At 40.8% G+C, this 24,013-nt stretch overlaps 1 protein-coding gene across 1 annotated transcript in view; it reads right to left on the reverse strand.

The window, feature by feature from the left end:
- The window catches only part of osbpl10b (oxysterol binding protein-like 10b), a 211,152-nt gene that overhangs the window by 99,945 nt on the left and 87,194 nt on the right, over positions 1–24,013 (reverse strand). Inside the window, exons 5-6 of the mRNA XM_080203623.1 lie at positions 10,028–10,235; positions 38–195 (exon numbers count right to left, since the gene is read on the reverse strand). Coding sequence (XP_080059749.1) covers positions 38–195; positions 10,028–10,235 — 366 coding nt within the window. The remainder of the gene's footprint in view (positions 1–37; positions 196–10,027; positions 10,236–24,013) is intronic.

Consider the following 24,013-nt stretch of genomic DNA (forward strand, 5'->3'; position numbering starts at 1 on the left):
TTCTTAGGCTGTAAAAGTAAAATCCTAAGCCACATACCTCAGGGGGTTGCTGCAGCCCTGGTTTGACCTGATTGGGCGTTGCAGACCACACAATGTTTACATTGTTTGAAGGCATAGAAGGTGAAGAACACACATTTCCATTCTTCAGCTGCTCGGCTGAACGAGACCTTGGTCCCTGCCATCCTAGCACACTATCTGAAAAGAAAGCAGAGATCTATTAATAATTCCAATTATTTGGAAGGTAATCTGGGTCACCTACATTGAAGTTATTAGAAAGTACTATAGCTACAGTCTCCGTCACATGATTTGGTTCATAAGTTATAATCATTTGGTAGTACAGAATTGAGTATTGCTCAACAAAAGTTTTTCATCTTGCACATATCGGGGCAATCACAAAAATACCAACTTCAGGAAAAGCATCAACTTTATGCTGTAAAAGAAGAAAGCATTGATTAGTTGGCAGGTGGACTTGCCATGACATTAACTAATGCATTCTTCATGGCAATGGGTGACAGTTCATTTACACTCTCTTCTCATATAATATAAAGTTGTTTCCCTGACATTGATGCTCGTGATTGTCCTGATAAATACAAGACAAAGCTTTCATAAGATTTTTGTTTCATAAATATTCATAAGTTTTTTTGTACAAATGCTTAGGTTCCACAACTGGCACACTGTAAAATCATAAAACGCTTTAAATACTCAGAGCCTGGTAACACCTGTGAAAAGAGAAACAGTTAATGTTTCGAGTCAAATTAGACTTTTCTTCAGTTTGCCAACATGGTTTTGATTTCAGATTTCCCACATCGGCGGTATTTTGCTTTTTTGATACGCTGCACATTTTGTCTTGAAAGTCATTACACAGCTGTTCAAGGGACAGGGTTTTAAATCTTGCATCAATAGTCATTGCTATTTGTGAGATATTGTTTGTGAAAGCCATGAAACAGCACTTCCAGGGACAGATTTTTAAATCTTGTATCAGCAGACATTGCTGTATGTGAAATTTTGTTTTGAAAGCCATTATACAGCAATTCCAGGGACTGTTTTAAATCTTCCATCAGCAGTCATTGTTGTGTGCTTGGATGCAGACTTAAGACATTTAGTGAAGAGTTGCATAATACTTATTTGGAAAATAGAAGCACAGTAATGTGATGCTAGTGCCTGGGTACAAAATTTAAGTGATAGGATGGAGAAAGTCATGGTGAGTATATGTTTTCTTGACTGTAGTGTTACGACACAAAGATTGTCCCCCTTTTGACAATGTAAAGCCAAGTCCCCCAAAGAGGAATACCTCGCCTCGTAATCTGTTAGAAGTATATGGGAAGGTGAACTATAATGTTTAGTGGTTAACTTACAGAAATACCTGACACTCACTTTAAGATGAGCTCTTAATTTATTTAATTGACAGGGAATCTTATAAACAAGTAACGTACTGAATAAAATAAGATTCTGGTGGAATGCCATTCAAATAAATGCGAAGCCCATTCATTAACAAAAAAAAGAATTTAGTCAGTCATTCTCAAAAAATATACAACGAGTTTTGCGTCTTTCAGAACCTTTTGGAGTTTCTCAGTTGATTTCTCTGTCTGTAAGTTCTTTCTGATTTGGTACCTTTCAATGGTTGGATGGTGTGTTCTCTTAAGACATACATAAAGCTGACATAGTTGAGAGCTGAGAACTCTTAGCTCTTGCCAATTGACATTTGCTCTCTCCCTTTCAAGGCTTGACAGATAGCAGTTGCTAGCTCCTAGTTTTCCTGCCTTGCACTCTCTTTTATACCAGTGATGACCAATCACTTTTCCTGCAATAGGATTGATTTGATTTTGTCAACATCATCAAATTCAAATACTACAAGTTCTTGGTATCTGATCATCTGCTTTAAATTAACAGGCTGAATTCAGAAACATTCAAATACCTGAAGCCTGTAACTAACGCAACTTTGGATACAAATGTTGGACTTGGTATGTACTTTGCATTTTAAATCTCCAAATTCTGAAACAAAACACCAGCTTTTAAAGGGATCATGCAATGTTTTTTCCCCACTAGCATTTTTACATTCTTTACACCTTACAAATTCAACTTTGCAACAGGAGGAAAGTATATAGGGCTATTGCTTTACATAACAATTAACTAGACACATCTGACAAAATCAAAAAATGATCAGTATAGTAGCAGATTTCAAGAAGACAGACAATGGTGGATTCAACTTAATACAGATACATTTTGGGAGAGGCATGGCATTATTTTGAGGGGGGTAAAAAGGAGAAGAACCTGCAATGCATATTCACAAATCCTTGACATTTGTAGTTAACAATGCATATGGGTCACTTGGCTTTTTAGATAGAGGCATCAAAGACAAAAATAAGAAAATCATGTTAAATCTTTGCAAATAACTACTGTTAGGAAATCATGATGAAATAAAAAATAAGAAATTCAATCATTGTGTTACCATGAGTTACCGCGTGTTCTGGTGATTGCTTAGGTAAAGAACAAACTATTTTAAAATGGAAACTGTAGGAAGACACATTCACTGGATTGATGGAACTAGGGTTTCTAATCTGATTGGCCTAGAACACTTGTTTACTCAAAGCAAGTTAATAACAATGGAGAATAGTGTCAAAAGTTATAGTAAAGATGGTTTAAAAATATCCAAAAAGATAAGATAGAGTTGAAGTTCATGTTATAAAAATGAGCTCATTTAATAAACTTTACTGGGAAAGTTAGTTCAGATAAGGGAAGATCAAAAGGAGAAACAGTGTATCAGGACAAGTTTACTCCATGCAAGTGAGCTGTTTTGAGACCACAGCTCATATCAGGAAGTTGTGTCAACTCCCAACAAGCTACACCTGGAGAAAGCCTGTTTGAGAAGGTAGTTGCCTCTACCTTAAGTCAGAAGTAACTCCTGGTGTGGTATCTATTGCTGGATTTTACTCAGTTTTCAAGAATGGGATGTGATTTGGGGAGGTTTAGTGCTGAGGTAATGAAAATAGAGGGATTTGGAACTGAATAAATTTAAACATAATTGTCAAGATCTTGCTGCCATTCACGCTGGCAGGATTTTACAGTCCTGTCAACAGCACATTCCCCCTTTGCGGGTTTCCAAGCAGTAAGGGGTTCGTTCAAAGGAAACCCCGTCAACAACTTAACAAGTGGCATGCCATCTCCCGCCGCAATGAAACATGCTACAGAGAGGGAGGAAAATCCTGCCCACTGTATATAGGCCTCAAGGTAGTTAAATGTATTTTTAGTAAGTTTGTGTTTTACTAAATAATCATTAAAACTTCTGGGATATCTTTCACTGGTCTTCACATCTTTCCTCACATTATTGCAAATTGAAAATTGCAAAGAAAGAGCAGGAATTCTACTGGAATTTGGAGTACCCTTGCATTTAACATCAGCTGTGCTTTTAACACTGGTTAGGTTTCAGCTGTATTATCGCATACAATTCTGGGCACCACACTTTAGGAAGGATACCTCTTGAGAGTAGAGAGTGGGGATGATGCTAAGGGTGAAGACAGGTGTTCAGAAACTGGGACTGTTCCCCTTAGAGTAAAGGCAGCTAATGGGAAGCCTAATAGAGGTATTCAAAATTTTGACAGGCTATGACTGAACAGGCAGGGAGAAATTATTTCCTCTGTCAAATGGGACAGTAACCCGAGGTCCGAGATCCTGACATTCAGCAAGTCTGTCACCTTTCTTGTATAGCAATGGATAGAAATCGAATAGAAACGTCAGATATGCTTCAACTAGGAAGATCTGGAAGCAAAGAAGTTAATGTAGAATTAGGAAGTTACAACATGGATTATGCAGCACGTAATTCATCTGCACAGCCAACTACTGGCAGGCGCTAACCTTGCCCTACTTGGGATGCAGGTCTGCTTGCAACAGGCGACAGGTTTCAATGACACCTCGTTGGTAATATGGAGGCATCACATACAGTTAAAGGAATTACTCCTTGAAGACGCCAGATGTATGTGGCCCCTCACTTAAAGCCCTCCTTCCCCCTCCTCTTCACCTCTGTCTACTCAGCTATCTTCTGCTCAATCTCCCTGTCATGTCAAGGCAACCAAGTTTCCTCTAAATAATTCCATCCACGTGTGGAATGAATTTTATTATGTGCACCAATATCACGGTAGCATTTCAATTTGTGCCATCAGTAGAAACTAAAAAGCTATAAATAATAAACATATTTAAAAAGTTACCACAGTTACAGAAGGAGAAAGAATATCACACCCCAGCCACTGACACAGTAACACGCCACATAATAACACAAATTACAAAATTTTATGCAATTCAATTTTAAATTCATCATGGTGGGAACTCTTGGCTGAGTTCAGAACAATAACCCATTACACTAGCACATGTGAGAGAGGTCACAAACATCTCTAGTCATGATATTAGATTTTGTAAAACAATTATTTTTTTAAATACAAGAACCCTTAAAGAAAGATGCCAAATCATCTGGCCTTTTCCCCCACAATGAGGTCGAGCTTCTAGAAAGCTTCCGAGCAGATTGCAGCAGTCATACCCAGACATGAAAAGAATATACCTTACACAGGAAATTCAATGAGTCCTTGAATAGACAATGGCTTTCCCTGAAGACATGAAAACCTCAGCCCCTTTAGAAAGTTGCAGCTCAAGAGGGAACTTTGAATTGCCCTTACCTGGTTGTGGCAGAAATATTTATTAGTTTTTTTTAATATGACAGCTTGTTTTTCAGTCATTTGACAGAAGAAAAATACAGTTGGCAACAATCACTCAAGACGAACAAGAATCATTTGTTTCAAGTTGACAAGCTCAAAATAGCAACAGCTAAGCAGACTTGCCTCTTGAATTGATATCAGTGAAGGCTGATGTCGAGAAGGAAAAGCAGGGTTGGGAGTTGCTGACAACAATGGTAGCTTTCTCTGCTATATCATGCAGGGCTTTGAAAGAAAAATTGGTATGGAACTTTATGGCTGTTCATGCCAGTAGGATCTTCTGGTCTCACTGATGGCGCACTCCTGCCGTGGGTTTCATGGCAGTGAAGGGTGTATTCTTTGGGAAAGTCCTTGGGTAACAGTGGGGCCAGAAAGATCCCACTTCCAACAAATGATAGACCCCTTCTGTAAAACACGCAGCAGGTTGTGCAGTAAATCCCACCCTTGAAGTCATGGGTTCCACAACGTATCACTGGCCTTTGATTCGTCCGCCTGCCACTCGATGATCCAGGACACCATTTTTTAAAAGCACCTCCTCCGCACTACTCTGGCAACCCCTGAAACACCAGAGCACCTACAGCACTACCTGGATGTGACCCTCTCCCCTCAAGTGCTACGCGCTTTCTGATACCAATCATTGCTCATAAGGTTCTACCATCACACCTTCATATATGGATTTTTTTGACGTGGGGGGGATGATTCCAATGTATGGCTTGATAAAGATATGATAACTTATTATGAAGAGGTTCCATGTGACTTTAGCCTTATCACTGCATTTTATGCCCCATCACTGAAACTGCCTGATGCAAACAGCAGTAGAAAATCCTGGTCAGTATTTGGAAATGTGACAGCTTAAAATGTCCCATGAGATAACATAGGAGAAACCTTTGCATTATTATTTGGAAATCTGGGCCTTGTGCTTTTAATATGTCAAAATTCTTTGGATCAATCTTCCTTTACTAATATTATAAAATCAGCTGCAGAAAAATGACCAGATCAGTAGCATTAGCTGGTCCAAAAATTCTCTTAATTCAGCTTCCCTCTTCCCGCTGACTGTTCCACCCAACTCACAGCTGACGGTAACTGTGTTTTGCTCACCAACCCTCCTCCACAGTGCCATTCTCCCTCTCACCACCTCCCTCCCACTTGCCACTTTTCCCCAACCTTCCTGCTCATCACATGCCTCAACTGAGCCCTCACTTTGAGCAATGGCACTCTGAGTGGACAATCAGGATCAGAAGCAGCAAGCAGGAGGGTCACTGATGGAAGTAGCAAGCAGGAGGGACAGCAAGCAAACCACATGAAAGAAAAGTGCTGACATAGATTCATGCTCCAGGAGCTGATACAAGTGAATTTCAGCTGTTAATTCTGCCTGTTAATTAGTCTCATTAGCGATAGACAACATGGTTTTGTACGAGGGAGGTGACAAAAACAATTGACGAGGGAAGAGCCGTGGACGTTGTCTACATGGATTTTAGTAAAGCATTTGACAAGGTCCCTCATGGCAGGCTGATGCAAAAGGTTAAATCTCACGGGATCAAAGGTGAATTAGCTAGATGGGTACAGAACTGGCTTGGCCATAGGAGACAGAGTAGCAGTGGAGGGGTCTTTTTCTGATTGGAGGTCAGTGACTAGCGGTGTTCCACAGGGCTCCGTACAGGGACCTCTGCTGTTTGTGATATATATAAATGATTTGGAAGATGTAGCTAGTCTGATTAGTAAGTTTGTGGATGACACAAAGATTGCTGAAGTTGCAGATCGTGATGAACATTGTCCGAGATTACAGCAGGATATCGATAAGCTGAAAAATTGAGCGGAGAAATGGCAGATGGAATTTAATCCAGATAAATGCAAAGTGATGCACTTTGGTATATCTAATGCAGGAGGGAGCTATACAATAAATGGCAGAACCATCAGGAGTATAGACACACAGAGGGATCTGGGTGTGCAAGTCCACAGATCCTTAAAGGTGGCAGCACAGGTGGAAAAGGTGAAGCAGGCATGTGGTATGCCTGCCTTTACTGGATGGGGCATGGAGTATAAAAGTTGGCATATGATATTGCAGTTATATAGAACGTTGGTTAGGCCACATTTGGAATACTGCGTCCCATTCTGGTTGCCACACTACCAGAAAGACGTGGAAGCTTTGGAGAGAGTGCAGAGAAGGTTTACCAAGATGTTGCCTGGTATGGAGGGTATTAGCTATGAGGTGAGATTGAGTAAACTAGGGTTGTTCTCCCTGGAAAGACAGAGGTTGAGGGGCGACCTAATAGAAGTTTATAAAATTATGAAGGGCATTTTTTTTAAAGATCGTTTTACTATTTATTGTCAATGTATGTACATCTGTGCTTTAAATCCTTGATGAATACAGCATCACATGAATCCTGTGCCCTATAGCCTTAGTGGGCAGGTTACTGCTGAACTTGGCGCACACCATGCCACTGTTTTCATGAGCATAGATAGGGTGAACAGCTGGAAGCTTTTTCACAGGTCAGAACCAACAAACACAAGGGGTCACAAGTTCAAGGTAAGGGGGACAAGGTTCAATACAGATATGCAGGGGGCTTTTTTTTACTCAAAGGGTGGTGGGGGCCTGGAATGCACTACCAAGCAAGGTGGTTGAGGCAGACATGCTAGGATCATTTAAGATTTATCTTGATAGCCATATGAACAGACTGGGAATAGAGGGATACAAACAGATGGTCTAGTTAGGAACGCATGATCGGTGCAGGCTTGGAAGGCCGAAGGGCCTGTTCCTGTGCTGTATTGTTCTTTGTTCTTAATCCTGTCAGGCTTGGTTTTCATCCATTAATTTTCTGCCATGGGGAAATCCACCAGTTCTTTGCTCATGGGCTAGGGTGGCACTAAATCTCATTTAGCCTTCAGGATTGCATGGCTGAAAGAATTAAGTGATGGACTGTTGCGCAGACATGCAGTTTAGAGGGAATACTGGTGGCAACTACAGCATTGAGAAGTGAGAGCAAGTTTTGTGTGCAGAACCTTTTAAGTAAGAACCAAGGCCTTCACTGCATGCAACACCATTCCCTGCAGGTTTCACAAACCTTAAATACAAGAACAAATAATCGAGCATCTTCTACCAACTCAGCAACAGCCAGCAGAAATTCATCAGCAGCTAATCTGAAAACACTTGATCTATTTAAATAGTATTAGTGGAGGGTTTCCTCCAGTTTAGCTCTGTGATGGTAGAAGAAGGCATTACATGAAGTACTGATGTCAAAGTGGTGTCGCTACAGTAAAATAAGTGTAATATGTTGACTAATATCATGATCTGCCTACTCTGCATACTCCCGACATATATTCTGAACATCTCTGCTAAGATGCTCTTACTAAAATGGTGCTCAGCACAGCCCAGATCAGAGTCATTAATACAGGACTGAACAAATGAGTCAAATTTTGCATCCAGGATCCTCTAACATCCAAGAAAGTTTTAGTTTCATGTCCCATCGAAAGCGACATCTAAAATAGTATAGCACTGAAATATTAGCCTGGATTATGCAAACAAGACCCTGAAGTGAAAATTGGACTCATTTTGACTCAGAGGCAAGATTGGAAGAAGACCTTCATTCTCTTTTAAGTAGTTTATATTTGTAACTACTTGGCTCTACAGCCTTGATGTACTTCTTACTGGTGCTGAGAACAAACCAGGTTTGCCCAATCTCCCCTCACAGCCATACTGTCAGAAGGGTGTGGAGACTTTGGAGAGGGTACAAAAAAGGTTTACCAGGATGTTGCCTGATTTGGAGGGTATTACTTGGTTTGTTTTGAATGTTGGAGGCAAAGGGGCAGCCTGATAGGAATTTACAAAATTATGAGAGGCATTGATAGAATGGATAGTCTGAGTCTTTTTCTCAGAGTCAAAATGTCAATTACTAGGGGACATAAAGAACAAACAAAGTACAACCCAGCACGGGAAACAGGCCCTTCGGCCCAACAAGTCCGCGCCACCTAGGTTTAAGGTAAAAGGAGGAAAGTGTAAAGGAGATGTGAGGGGCAAGTTTTCTTTTTTTACACGGAGGGTGGAATGTGCTGCCAGAAGAGGTGATAGAAGCAAATACAATAGCAACATTTAAGGGGTATTTAGACAGATACACGAACAGGCAGGGAACAGAAGTTACAGAATGCATAGAGGCAGAAGGTTTATAGTTTCAAAGGGCATCATGTGTCGTTGTAGGGTTGGTGGGAAAAAAGTCCTGTTCCTGATGTATTATTCTTTGATTGTCAACTGCCATCAATACTACCTTTTCATATTACCAAAACTTTTGCTTCAACTAATAATGTGTACCTGGAACCTAGGTCTCCTTGCAAGAGGAATTAATATGCCTCTGTGATGAAAAGGGGAGAGACCTTCTGTAACATTTCCCCATGTGGTGTTGAGTTAGTATCCCAAATAAATCTTTTCCAAATTTAGCACACTGCTCATTTACTGAAACATGAATTCCCTACACCACAGGCGCACTGTAGATGCAGTGCATACTATTTACAAGATCTACTGCAGCAACTTGTCAGGTGCCTCCCGAATTCTCAACGTTCCATGTCAGGAAGAAGGCTCAGTCCCTGACGAAGGGACTAACCCCGAAAGCTTGTGAGTCTATTATCAAATAAATCGGTTGGACTAAAACCTGGTGTTGTCAGACTTTTTACTGTGTTTACACTAGTCCAACGCCGGCATACCCACATCAGGAAGGCGGCTAGCAGGTGCATACGGTCATCTTCTGCAAGCTTCCCTCCAAGTTTCAGAAGCATCGTAACTTGGGAATAAATCACCGTTGGACTAAAACCTTGGAGCACCCTACCCAACAGGGCTGTGCAATTATGTACAACAAATGGACTCCAGCGATTCAAGCAGGCAGCTCATCACAACTGTTTATTTATTTATTTGTTAGTGTCACAAGTTGGCTTACATGAACACTGCAAATAAATTACTGTGAAAATCCCCTGGTCACCACACTCAGGCACCTGTTTGATTACACGGAGGGAGAATTTAGCATGGCCAATGCACACAACCAGCATGTCTTTCGGAATGTAGGAGGAAACCGGAGCATCGGAAGGAAACCCACGCAGACACAGGGAGCGTGTGCAGATTTCGCACAGAATTGAACCCAGGTCCTTGGTGCTGTGAGGCAGCAGAGCTAACCAATGTGCTACCATGCACTGTGTCAAAGGAATTAAGGGCAGCCGATAAATGCTGGTCTTGACAGCAAGGTCCACAATCCATGAACAAATTTTAAAAGGGGTTCAGTCTGAGATGGGCTGGGGACCCAGTGTCTTACTAGGCTATGACTGATTCACAACACCATAATACTTGCCTGTTGACAATCTTTTGCTATGCTGGGCTGCTTGCTGTGCACTTTGTTGTAGAATGTTCAAGCATTCACCAAGGCAGCTCATGGTAGCAGCTGAGGTAGCTTTCAAAAGCAGCAAATCTTGATCCAATGAAGACAGAGGCCCATAAGGTGGGAGAGATTCTATTGAATGCACAAGACTCTTTTGTTGTCCTTCTGCCTGGTTCATCATCTATTAAAGGAAAAATCAAGAGTCTAATGGATCTGTAAATGAATAACTGTTGAAACCAAAATATGCAAAATTCATTATCAGAAATAAACAAAACTTCCCTGACAGTATTTTTCCAAGAATAACAACACACAATATTTGCTTTCCAATAAAGATCAAAATGAAGAAAATCACAAATTTCTTGAACCAACCATTGAAGGTTGCAGTAGTACTCACACACCAAAATAAAAACATAATCTGAATAAGGTGTACAGATTCCAAGATTATAGTTTATGAAAGATTTCATGCCTCATAAACTAAGCTTGTTTTACTGCAGTCAGCATTAGAAATTTAAATAAATTTTAAGCTGCAAGGTCAGAGTAATTGTATATTAAAAGTAAAACAAATATTTTAGCATGCTTAGGATTACTGTTACAAACATTTAAGTGAATTTGTAGCCATTTGCTACAAGAGTTTGGGCAACTTCTCTCAAGTGACCTGAATCTCTGCACTTAAGATGTTTGATCATCCTTGCCTCCTTAAGGTACAAAGTTATGAAGTTATTTTGGCTCCAAACAAAATGAACAACATCATGTTCACCTTTAAGTAAAGTAATTCTTCACATAAAGGAGACCATTCCTATGGTAACAAGCTGTGGTGGAAATTTCACAAAGGATTACACCCCTTTGGTAATCTTGATATCATGATATTGGGGGACGTTGTCTAGCTGACCACCTACGCGGTTATGAAATCCAAGTATGACGGCCCCTTTCTTACTTTCTGACTCAAACTATTTTAATCAGATTACTAAGGAAAATTAACTGCTGGATTTTCTGAAGCACAAGAGGTCCATGAAAGCCTAGTTTAACTATCATTATGAAGAGCGCAACTTCTCAAGACAAGGCACAGGCATACCACACAACCAGTCACTGTTCAAAAACAGTAGGGTAGGCTTGCATTGCACAAATTGTCATTGTTAACCCAGCCTCAACCCACTCTCATCCATCGAGGAGGGGCTTAATATCAATTGCAACGTGAAGAATTTAAAATTTCAAGCGCTCCAAAAGACTGACACAGTGGTAAACACTACTGCCTCACAGAACCAAAGTCCCGGTTCAATTCCTGTGGTGTATGTGTGGAGTTTGCACATCCTCCCATGTCTGCATGAGTTTCTTCCGGGTTCTCCAGTTTCTTCCCATACTCTAAGGGTTGATTGGACACACTAAATTGCCCCTCAGTGTAGGTTAGAGGTATTAGCAGGGTAAATAGGAGAGATTGGGCTTAGCTAACATACTCCGTTGAAGAGACGGTGCAAACTCAATGGACCAAATGGCCTCCTTCTGCACTGTATGATTCGAAGGAGTTTGTTCCAAATTCCCAAATAGACATATTAGTGATTTTTATATTTACCAACCCTACATTGGATTTCTCCAAGTGGAAACATCATCTTTATACCACCCCACACTTACCTACATCAAAATTAATTTGTTTATAACAAAAGCAGTCTGCAAATATATTGTCTTTGTGCATTTTCTCAGTATACATTGGCCCATAATAATGATCTCCAGGGGTCATTCCCAAGAGGTACCCCAGCAGATGTGATGGTGGGTGCCCCCAGGAATCGCCAAGCAAGGATTGCAGACTAATTGCCTGAGAAGTCCAAGCTTCCAATGGGAAATTACCCTGCATGTGGAACCAACTGATAATCCAATTTAAATCAGAGACTTTGAATGGTTGCAACTATCTTATCAGAATAATTCCTCAGAAAAAACACAGAAAACACCATGGACCTGGGTTCAATTCCTGGCTTGGGTCACTGTTTGTGTGGAGTTTGCACATTCTCCTTGTGTCTGCATGGGTTTCCTCCAAGCGCTCCAGTTTCCTCCCATAGTCCAAAGATGTGCGGGCTAGGTTGATTGGCTATGCTAAAAATTGCCCCTTAAAAGTCATGAGATTCGTTGGTTAGAGGGATTAGTGGGTAAATATGTAGGGTATGGGGGTAGGTCCTGGGTGGGATTGTGGTCAGTGCACACTTGATGGGCCAAGTGGCCTTCTTCTGCACTGTAGAGTTTCTATGATTTCTATGAAAATTAAAGACATTTGCAACTCCTGGACAACTATAGTTGACTAACCTGAATAACCACAGCCCACCAAACCATAGTTTCAAGTCAGGATGATGTGAGACTTGAAGAGAAACTTGCATGTGGTGATTGATGTTCCCAAACAGCTGCTGCCTTCGCCTTTCTAAGTAGTAACAGTCATGAACTTGGTAGGTTTTGATCGAGTTTACAGCTAGTGCTGTTAAAAGGGGGTCCAGCTTCAGTTTCCCCCATTGTTGCTGCACTGCACTGAAAGCTTAAGCTCTGACTGCAGCTCATGAGCCATTTTATTGAGAAAGTGAGCGCAGGATCGGGAGTAAAAGAGCGAGAGCAGAGCAGGAGGATAAATGAGAGCAAGACTGAGAGGATAAATGAAAGTGAGAGAGAGGTTGAGGAGAATGATTGGTGGGTGAGTATTTCACTTGTTTCTTTAAAAGTTGATCTTTAAGAGTACTGGTATGATTTATTGGTAACTATAAGGCTTTCTTCATAATAAAGTTTTTATAACACCAGTAGTAAAGCTTATCAGGAGCACAGACATAGAACAGAACAGTACAGGCCCTTTGGCCCTCGATGTTGTGCCGTGCTTTGTCCGAAACAAAGATCAAGCTATCCCACTCCCTATCATTCTGGCGTGCTCCATGTACCAAACCAGTAACCGCTTGAAAGTCCCTAAAGAGTCTGACTCCACTATCACAGCAGGCAGTCCATTCCACACTCCAACCAGTCTCAGTGAAGAACCTACCTCGGACATCCTTCCTATATCTCCCACCATGAACCTTATAGTTATGCCCCCTAGTAACAGCTACATCCACCCAAGGAAATAAGAGTAGTAGGGTTTACTAAAACGATAAATATGAATTAACAAAAATAAAATAAACACGTAAAGCACTTTGTAATTAAGAAATTTATAATGTTTAGCTATAGCTGGTAGTAGTTTTGATCAGAACAGTAAATTGCAATATACCTGAAGTGAGCATAAATATTTTCGTTTTTCCCTATTTGAAGCTAACAGTCCTATTAATATGTGAATGCTGTAGCATTTCTGTAACTCATTCCAAAATATTTGATGTGTACTAAATGTATCTTATTCATGAGGTCATGGTAAATGCATAGGCACGATTTCAATCCTGCAGCTCACTGAGATGAAGGCGGGCCATTCGTGCAACCCACTCTCTAGCTGACGTTACCCATCACTGTTCTGATGGCTGTAGGTTTTAAAGAGAAAAATAAGTTATTTTTAAAATGACAATTTGAAGGAAGGCAGATTGTCTGAGTTGATAGAACTAGGGCTTTGATAAGCCTACAACATGGGGTACAAATGTTTACCCAAGACAAATTTGTTAACAGTGGAAGATGGGGGTGGATTTCACACTTACACGAGTTCACCTTTTAAAATGTAATAAAGGTAATTAAGAGTAACTTCTGATAAGGTTAGTTCTCATACGGGAAGAGCAACAAGAAAGACAGTGTATCAGGGACAACTTCATCCTATTCCGGAAACTGTTTTGAGATCGCAGCCCACATAGCAAGAAGGTATGTTCACTCCTATTAACTTCTGTCTGGAGAATGCCTGTTTTGCAGAGACAGTTCTCCGCATTCCAAATCAGAAGCAACCCCAAAAATATAGGTGTCTCGAATAGTAATTATTTGTTATAGTTTTAAAACCTATGTTGTTTGGAGAGGCTTAGCTCTGAAGTTAAGAAAATAGAAGGGTTTGGAACTGGATAAATATAAAAGATATTACAGATACAATTAATAACATTAAAGGCCAATTCTGCTTGTCAACATTTATTTTGTTTAAAATTGTCACAGTAGAGTCTGGGGCATCTTTCACTTGTCTTCACATCTTTGCTCACATTATACAAATTTTAAAAAAATTGTTGAAAGCAGGCAAGTTAAAGTTCTTCTCTGGGTTTTGGAATACCCTAGCACATCAGCTTAACAACACGCACACCTGGCATAACGGCAATTGTTATTTTCTCCCCTCTTGAGCCACATCTACAAATCAAGCTTAGTAACTGATTTATAAAGCCTTGGACAATCTTACAGTTTAAGTGTAGAGTCAGGTTTTAGACCATATGTATTTTGTTCAGTCTCCAAAAAAGATCCGATTCTTTCTCAGAAATTGGTACTTTGAACATGAAGTCGGAATTGGTTCAAGCTCTGCTACAAGCTATATTCAAGTGGGCCACATTCACGTTTTGGCAAATCCCATAAAAAAATGGTGTGATTATTTGAAAATTTCTAGCCTATCACTATCAACCAAGCATCTTTTGGTTTTACTATATTCTCACATCACATTTGTGTGGTTTGAGGGGAGGCAGGGGCACAGAAAACAAATATGTTCATTTTGTCAGCAACTGCACTCCTTTCAGTGCTATTCTGATATTTTTGGCTGAACTGTTTGTGTTAAATTTTAAACATACTCAATTATGTCCTTAACCACCTCTTCATCTAAATCTCACTGGTACATATCCTTTAGTGGAATGTGGCTTAACAGGAAATTAACCAACCACTGTTTCACACAATGAAATTTCAACACCCATAGAGTCCTTGTTTTTGAAGTGTTTCTTTAACAATCTTAACAGATCCCTCAACTGCCCTTCTTGATGCCAGATGGCATGAAGGAATGGGGATATGTTTAGTACCATTTTATTTCAAGAAAGATGGGAACAGAGTTGAACAGAACCAAGGGCCATTATCAGAGGTAAGTGCATGTGACAATCTATGACAACTACCACACCTTGTTTATCATTTGCTCAATAATGATACTTTGAGCCATGCGTTTTACTTTGATCCATTTTGAGTGATTATCAATGAGTCCCAAGAACTTTCCATTTCCCTTTTAACAAAAGGCAGTATGAACTGTTGAAACAGTCAAGTCAGCCACGACTATGACTACAAAAGAATTTTTGGTGGTTTGTTTCTACTGTTTTGTCAGATAATATACTTGCTTACCAGCGATTCCAGGTCACTTTCTAAACCAGACCAATAAACAAAATATCTTGTTGTGGGCTTCATAAGAATTATTCTTCTTTGTTCAACATGGAGCACGGCTGGACTTATCTCTCTCAAAGAGCTAAATAGCACTACTGTGTGACCTCACTTCATGTAGCCCTCCCCAGTGTAACAACTTGTGGGGTACTAGCAATGATACTGGAAAGAGAGGGAGCTGTATCATTAGGAGGGCTTTCACCTGGACTGTGTTTGTAACAGTGCTCTATGAATCATTTAACTAGGGCTACAGAGAGAAGCTTTTGAACGGATAGCCATTGCTGTGACATGACTACTGGGTGGCTAAGACTAGGATCTGAATAGTCAAGGATATTTGACATTTCAGAAGGGCATAGCTCTTGATATAGCTCGTTATTAAAGGAGCTTGGTTATCAAAAGGATGAGCTAATACTGTACTGAGAGATGACCTCATTCAGAAGAGCAAAGTATAATCATGATCACTCAGGGACAAAAATACTAGGAAAACTAATGGGACTAAAAGACCCCTGGTCCCAATAGCCTGCATCATTGATTGCAGCGATAGCTGATGCATTGATTGTAATTTTCCAACTTCCCTGGATTTTGGAATGGTCCTAGTAGATTGGAAAACGAGTGCAACACCTTTATTCAAGAAAAGGAGGAAGAGAAAGACAGAAGCTAACATCTGTTATGGAGAAAATACTCTAGTGCAGGAAACAATACTTTTCACTCTATATTAATACATGTGACGATGATGAATCAAATCAAATGCTCAAATCCATTTAGAAAACCATAAAATCAGGTACAGTCAACATGGTTTTGTGAAAGAGAAGTAGTGTTTGACTGATTTATTCAAGTTGTTACAATCTTGTTAGGACCAATGACATTAAAAACAAGCAATCCAAGCATCCAGCAATTAACCTGATTAAATACTTCACAAGATTTCACTTTTTTGAAAGCAAAAACATCTTTATCGTACATCAGAAAGAATGCAGGCTCTGCTGATTTAACACTAATTTATAAACATTTATGAGATCAAATTCAGTTCTATTTTCTACTTCCCCTCAAGAATTGCCTCATTGGGTTTATTCATTATTCCTCAGATGAACTCAAAAGTTTTATCACCACTCTCTGGAATTCATTCTTATTGTTCTTTGTTATACAAGTGTCTCAGCTGTACGAGATTTCATGGGTGTCCTTCCATTAACTTTTGGCTAAACAACTCTAATTTTTAAATCAATGTCACAGCTCTGGGTTGTACAGCTCAAACTCAGGCTTCCCTGCAAAACCTGCATGGTAGCTTAAAACATCAGAAAACGCCCTTGCTTTCCATTCACCTGCTCCTATGGTTTCAAACTACAACCAAGCTAATTACTCCCAGAGCTCCAACTGCAACAAGGCAAACTTCCTTTTATTGAAGATTACTGCAGCTTTTTTCCCTCTTTAGCTTTTGGGCAAACAAACTTTCCAGTCATTTATCCCCTTTCCAATTTTGTCTGAAACTGTTCCCACTCAGGCTGCATCATAGGGGGGTAGTGGCAATGTCACTGGACTGGCAATCTAGAGGTCCAGGTTAATGTTCTGGGGACAGAAGTTCAAATACCACTAAGGCAGCCTGTGGAAATTAACTAAATTAATAAAATCAAGGATATAAGCTCGTCTCAATAATGATGACCATGAAACTATTATTGCTTGACATAAAAACAATCAAGTTCATTAATGCATTTTAGGGAAGGAAATCAGCTATCCTGATCCAGATTAGTGTACACTAGTCTGGATCAGTGTACATGGACTAGTGTACTGACAGCAATGTGGTTGACTCTCAACTGTCCTCTGAAATAGCTTAGCAAGGCACTGAGTTCAAGGACAATTAGGTGTGAGCAACAAATGTTGGTCCTACCAGCGATGCCCAAAGAATTTAATAAACTGACAATAAATACAGCAATAATTGTACTCTACTTCAGATGTAGGATGTAGGCTTGACTTTACTTCTGCTTCCAAGGCGCTGCAAGCTATACAAGACCCAAAGCTGAAAGTCTCTTAGTTGCTTTTCAAAATCAACCAATCTTGCCTGTTGGCCATGCACTAGCTGAATTCACAGAGAAATGAAAAACAAAAAATTTAACTATGTTCTGCCCATCCCCAGTGCAATATGACACACATCTACTCCCAGGTAGAAATGGAAATTGACTACCTTTCAATCCCCAAAGTTTTCCTTAATTCTGGGAAAATGCAAGAACTACTTATTTTACTGCAATAATTGCACACATTATGACCGGAATTCTCCAACCTCGCTGGCAGCTGGAATTCTCTGGTCCCACTGCAGTGAATGGGATTTTGACTGAGCACCTGTCGCTATCAGTAGTGAGGCATACAAAGCCAAAAGAATTCCAACCAAGTCTCCAGCTCTTTAATTAAATCAGACCATCTGATGTTTTATGGCTGTTTTTTTACTCTGGCTTTATCCAATAAGCACAAATTACCTTTTGAACTATCATAGCCTGTGCAGCTTGCCAGCCTTTGGATATTTACCAGGGTTCTTTTCCCCTCCCTCCACTGAACCTACATTTAAAATTCAACTTCTAAAAATAAAAAGCTATGCCTCTAAGATATATGAAACTACAAGATTAAGCTTGCTTTGCAGAGTTCTTTAGGAGTGGATAATAGGAAAGCAGTAGATGTAATGTATTGTGTAGCTGTAGATCTGGTGTATGAATCACAAAAAGTTGGCATAGTGATTGGGAAGACAAATGGATTCTGGCTTGCCTTCACTGCAATGGGAATGGAGTAAAAAGTAGGGACAAAAAGAATGTTTACACATTGTGCCCTTTTTCAACTAAATTAAAGCATGGGGAATAATTATTCCTTGGTTCATTTCCCAGGGCGATACTTGACCAGAGTCAACCTGTCCTGTTTAAATTTAAATAAAATTTGGGCAGATAACTATTCCAAGCTGCATTCTCCATAGCAATGTCTCTACCAATCTCTTCCATCACAGTTCAAATTGTTGTTCCCCTTAACTGTTGGTAATTTCTTGCAAGTTGCCCTGGTAAGCCAAAAAGCTTTGACAGCATGCCTCTCTTTCAGCGGTGCTGGGGCCTCAGCTATTTACCATTTATATAGATGATCTGGAGGAGGGAACCGAGTGTAGGGTGTCAAAATTTGCTGATGACACCAAAATTGGTGGAAAGGCAAATTGTGCGGAGGGTGGGGAGAGTCTACAGAAGGATCTAGATAGGCTGGGCGAATGGGCCAAGAAATGGCAAATGGAATTTAATGTTGGCAAGTGCAAGGTGGTCCACTTTGGTAGGAATAATGGTAGGAAGGATTATTACTTACCTGGAGAAAAACTGCAGCAGGCGACGGTGCAGAGGGACCTCGGGGTCCTTGTGCATGAGTCGCAACAACCCAGCTTGCAGGTGCAGCAGGTGGTCAGGAAGGCGAATGGGATGCTGGCCTTCATAGCGAGGGGGATTGAATATAAAAGTAGGGAGGTCTTGCTGCGGCTGTATAGGGCATTGGTGAGGCCGCAGCTGGAGTAGTGTGTGCAGTTTTGGGCGCCGCACTTACGCAAAGATATTTTGGCCTTGGAGGGAGTGCAGAGGAGGTTTACTAGGCTGATACCGGAGTTGAGGGGGTTGAGCTATGAGGAGAGGCTGAATAAATTAGGCTTGTACTCGTTAGAGTTTAGAAGAATGAGGGGAGATCTCATTGAGACGTATAAGATGATGGATGGGATGGATAGGATAGAGGTGGAGAGACTCTTCCCGCTCAGAAAGGATAGTAGGACTAGGGGGCACAGCCTCAAGATAAAGGGGGGGCGGTTTAGAACGGAGTTGAGGAGAAACTTCTTCACTCAAAGGGTGGTGAATCTCTGGAATTCTCTGCCAGTTGAACTGGTGGAGGCTACCTCGCTAAATATTTTTAAGACGTGGGTTGATGGGTTTTTGATAAGAGAGGGGATTAAGGGTTATGGGGAGAGGGCGGGAATGTGGAACTGAGCCACGACAGATCAGCCATGATCTTATTGAATGGCGGGGCAGGCTCGAAGGGCTAGTTGGCCTACTCCTGCTCCTATTTCTTATGTTCTTATGTTTTTATGTTCAATACTCAACATTTGACATACTCCATACAGTTCTGCTCTTTTTATTTGAGGAATATAATGGCATTACTACTGGGATGGGAGGAATGCTTGTATTATGTAGCCCTAGAACTCCGCAAGTTCAATTTACTCACAAAATGGCCAATTGTTTACCTTGCCTACTGGTAGTCAGAATAAAAGAGACTTTAACCAAACCTCTTGCAATAAATCCAGAACAATTGTTTATTATAAATGAAATCTGCAAAACCTGGTATACACACACAGTTGATCCAAAGTTCCCTCATGGAAAGTTCTGGCAAACGTCTGGAAGTTCTCCTAACAGGATTTTAATATAGGATGGCCAGTCAATTTCTTCTGGTCTCAGCTTTACAGGTCCAAATGCAGACAAGTTGAGGATTCTTTAGCAGCAGGAGAACTCCACACAATTTCAGGCAAGACCAAGACAGAGATGTATTCCCCAACAAGATTGGCTTCAAAACCAACAGGCTCGAAACTTAAAGATTGCACACACTCCCCACCCTCCTCTGCTTTTTTTTCCCCCATATTTAGAGAATATTATAGTTTAGAAAGATATGGGGTGGAATTCTCCCACAGATTGGCTAAGTACCAATACAGAGATGTGTTAATGGCCATGCTAATTTGACCATAGCGTCAGCAGAGTAAATATGTGGGGTTACAGGGATAGGGTCTAGCTGGGATTGTGATTGGTGCAGATTTGATGGGGCAAATAGCCTGCTTCTACACTGCAGGGATTCTAGATTCTACTGTCGCTACTGGGAAAACTGGTAAGATTCTCGCAGGGAGGACCAGTTAATTCAGTTCATAATTCAACCTGAGGCAATTCACACTGATTTCTCCAACACTAATTTTTTTTTGGAGTGGGGACCTGAAGATGCTGGCAAGACCAGCTCCTCAGAGATCGGGGTATCCTTTTTAAAAGGCATTTCAATCACAAAATTAAAGTTGGAAGTTCCTCCTCTCTCCCACGGACATCACAACACTCCACAGAAATGGAAAACACTCCCAACTCTTGACCCCAAAGGGGTGACCTTTCCCCAACACCCTTCCCCTCAGGCATGAGAGTGATCCAAAATCCTCACTCCACGCAAGCATAAAGGTGACTTGCCTACCGCATGTAGGAGTCAACCACATTGCTGTAGGCCTGGAGTCACATATAGGCCAGACCAGGTAATGACGGGCAGGTTTCCTTCCCTAAAAGATATTAGTGAACAAAGTGCGTTTTTGCGACAGTGGCTTCACAATAAACATTAAACTTTTAATGGATTTGTGATGAAAATCAGATCTTTAATTCCAGGTTTTTTTTTAAATCTTTCACAGGTTGCAGTCCCTTGACAAAGTTCAGGTACACCCTCTCATTGCACAGAGGGACACGATGCTTTTCACCTTCACATTGTGATCAGTGTTTTTTTTTAACATTTCAGCCAACGATGGAACATTCTCTTCCTCTGTTGCAATCATAATTAACAAATCAACCTTACTGATCAACAATGCAGCACTTCTTGCAAAATCCCTATTAATTCTAATTTGGAAAAACGTTGGAGATGTCACACCCTAAAGCGGCTTCATGTAGCACTGTAACCCCATGTGTATGCTTAGCATTAGTCATTCAACCAAATTGAGCTGTTCATAAAAATGGGACAAATTGAAGAATAGCATAGATAACAGCACAGTGGGACAAGGGTTAGCATTGCTGCCTCTCACAGGAAGTCGGGTTCGATTCCTGTCATAGGTCACTGTCTGTGCAGAGTCTGCATGTTCTCCCAGTGTCTTCATGGATTTCTTTGGATGCTCTGGTTTCCTCCCACAGTCCAAAAGGTGTGCTGGTTAAGTGCATTGGCCATGCTAAATTCTCCCTCAGTGTACCCAAACAGGCACCAGAGTGTGGCAGTTAGGAGATTTTCACAGTAACTTCACTTCAGCATTAATGAAAACTGACCTGTGACACTAATAAATAAACTTAAACAGATATTGATCATCCACTGCCTGGTTGATGGCAATTTTGAGAGTCCCGAATAGTCTCATTCTCTTGCCTGACTTGGGCACGACTATAACCGAGGTTGCCCAATCACAGTGATCAGTTTCTACAGACAAAGGGGTCAAGGGGGATGGGGAGAGTATGAGGGTAAGGCGCTGAAGGTCAGCCATGATCACAGGGAGCAGGCTCAATGGGTGGAATATCTATTCCTGCTCCTACTTTGTGTTTCACCAGCCTTTCAATAGATAGATTTTGCATCAGATGACATTGTGATGTCCACTCCCACAGTGACAATAGCTTCATTGTTGAAACTATTCAACCTGATCAAACTTCTCGATCATCTCAACTTGGAAAATATGCTTCTCATCTAACTTCAAAGTAAATCTTTTGCCCATTAACATTAGTTTGTTATGTCTTGTTAGAACAATGGGCAACTTGAGGAACATTCCCTTATGTTCAGGATTGCACTTCCACACATATAATACCTCACCAGAGTCAGATTTCAATTCAACTGTGCTCTGAGGCACATCACTGAATTTTCTCTCCTACGTGCCTCTACCCAATGGGGCAATCTGCAGCTACAGCAATATGCACGCTGATATACCACTGATTTACCAAAAGACTTTTGTATCAAAATCTCTCTTCATTTGAGTGAATATTAGTGGCATTAATACAATATAGCTTCCCTTCATTTAGGTACTCTGGATTTACTTCAAGATTATGAACATCATTGCTCCCCATAAAGATAGATAGGGAGCCAAGTTCTCAAGGAGAAAGGAGTCTACACAGATATATCACCTTACATCAATTAAGGAGAGACTGAGAAGGCTGGGGCTATACTTATTGGAATTCAGAAGAATGAAGGAAGATCTTATAGAAACATAAGATTATGAAGGAAATAGATAAAAGCAGGGAAGTTGTTTCCACTGGCAGGTGAAACTAGAAGTAGGGGACATAGCCTTAAAAATAAGGGGAAGCAGATTTAGAACTGAGTTGAGGAGGAACTTCTCCACACAAAGGATTGTGAATCTGTGGAATTCCCTGCCCAGTGAAGCAGTTGAGGCTACCTCATTGAATGTTTTTAAGGCAAGGATAGATAAATTTTTGAACAGTAAAGGAATTAAGGTAAGCAGGCGGGTAAGTGGAGCTGAGTCCATAAAAAGATCAGCCATGATCTTACTGAATGAGGAGCAGGCTCGAGGGGCCAGGTGGCCTACTCCAGCTCCTAGTTCTTATGTTCTTATGACTTTACAGAAGGATCTGGGTGGCCTGGTACATGGATCACAAAATTTAGTATGCAGGTACAGCAAGTGATTAGGAAGTCAAATGAAATTTTGGCATTGACAGCAAGAGCATTGGAGTATAAAATCAATTTTATACTGTGGCTACATGTGTATAGGGCCTTGGTGAGACCACATCTGGAGTAGTGTGTATAGTTTTTGTCTCCTTACTTAAGGGAAAAAAACTACATTAGCAGTTCAGAGAATAGCTCCATTCAGTTCACAAGATAGCTCAGTTCACTTGGCAGATTCCCGGAATGAAGGGGTTAGAACAAAAGAAGAACAAAATCAGCCCGGGAAACAGACCCTTCGGCCCAACGAGCCCGCGCCGCCATCTCAACACCGCCAGTCCCCCTCTCCACCCACGACCCCTGTCTAATGTTTTATGGCCATCCAGATTGAGGGAATCTGATTTAGGGACAATTTATTCCTGCCAATCAGCCTAACAGCACATCTTTGGGGTGTGGGAGGAAATCCAAGGAGAAAAGACTGACCCTATGCTGTTGGACTATGTGAAGAACAATAGGTGATCTCATTGGAGCATATAAAGATCCTGAAGGAACTTGAGAATACTTAACCCTGTACGGAGTATAGAACAAGGGAATAGTTTAAAAATTATGGATCACTTTAAGACCAACTTGAGACTGCTCACTATATTATTTCATTTTACTGTCTTCCCAGTACTCCCATTTTTGCCCAAGAGACTGTTAACTACATGTATACATCTTTCCAAATAATGTAGCTGTGCAGCAAAGCATCCCTTCTTTTTGAATACGGCAGATACTCCTGGAATTTCATCTTTCCTTGATCTGAAAAACCCCTTCTTTTAAAACCAAACCGAGACCTTCTATCCTTTTTTTAACTGTATAGTGAATCAACACGTGCATGGAGCTTGCATCTTAGAGACATCTACCTGACATTTTTGATAAGAAACACAGCTTTTACTTCCTTTCTCTTTTTCTTACTTAGTCTTCCTTCACTGGCAGTTCAATCATTAATCTTAGAGTCATAGAGTCATAGGAGGTTTACAGCATGGAAACAGGCCCTTTGGCCCAACTTGTCCATTCTGCCCTTTTCTTAAACCCCTAAGCTAGTCCTAACTGCCCACATTTGGCCCATATCCCTCTATACCCATCTTACCCATGTAACTGTCTAAAAACTTTTCAAAAGACAAAATTGTACCCGCCTCTATCATCATCTCTGGCAGCTTGTTCCAGGTACTCACTACCCTCTGCATGAAAAAATTGCCCCTCTGGATCCTTTTGTATCTCTCCCCTCCCACCCTAAACCTATGCCCTCTAGTTTTCAACTCCCTTTGGGAAAAAATACTGACCATCTCCCTGATCTAT

Source organism: Carcharhinus amblyrhynchos, chromosome 2, assembly GCF_965287045.1.
Source record: "Carcharhinus amblyrhynchos chromosome 2, sCarAmb.v2.hapA, whole genome shotgun sequence".
Classification (NCBI taxonomy): domain Eukaryota; kingdom Metazoa; phylum Chordata; class Chondrichthyes; order Carcharhiniformes; family Carcharhinidae; genus Carcharhinus; species Carcharhinus amblyrhynchos.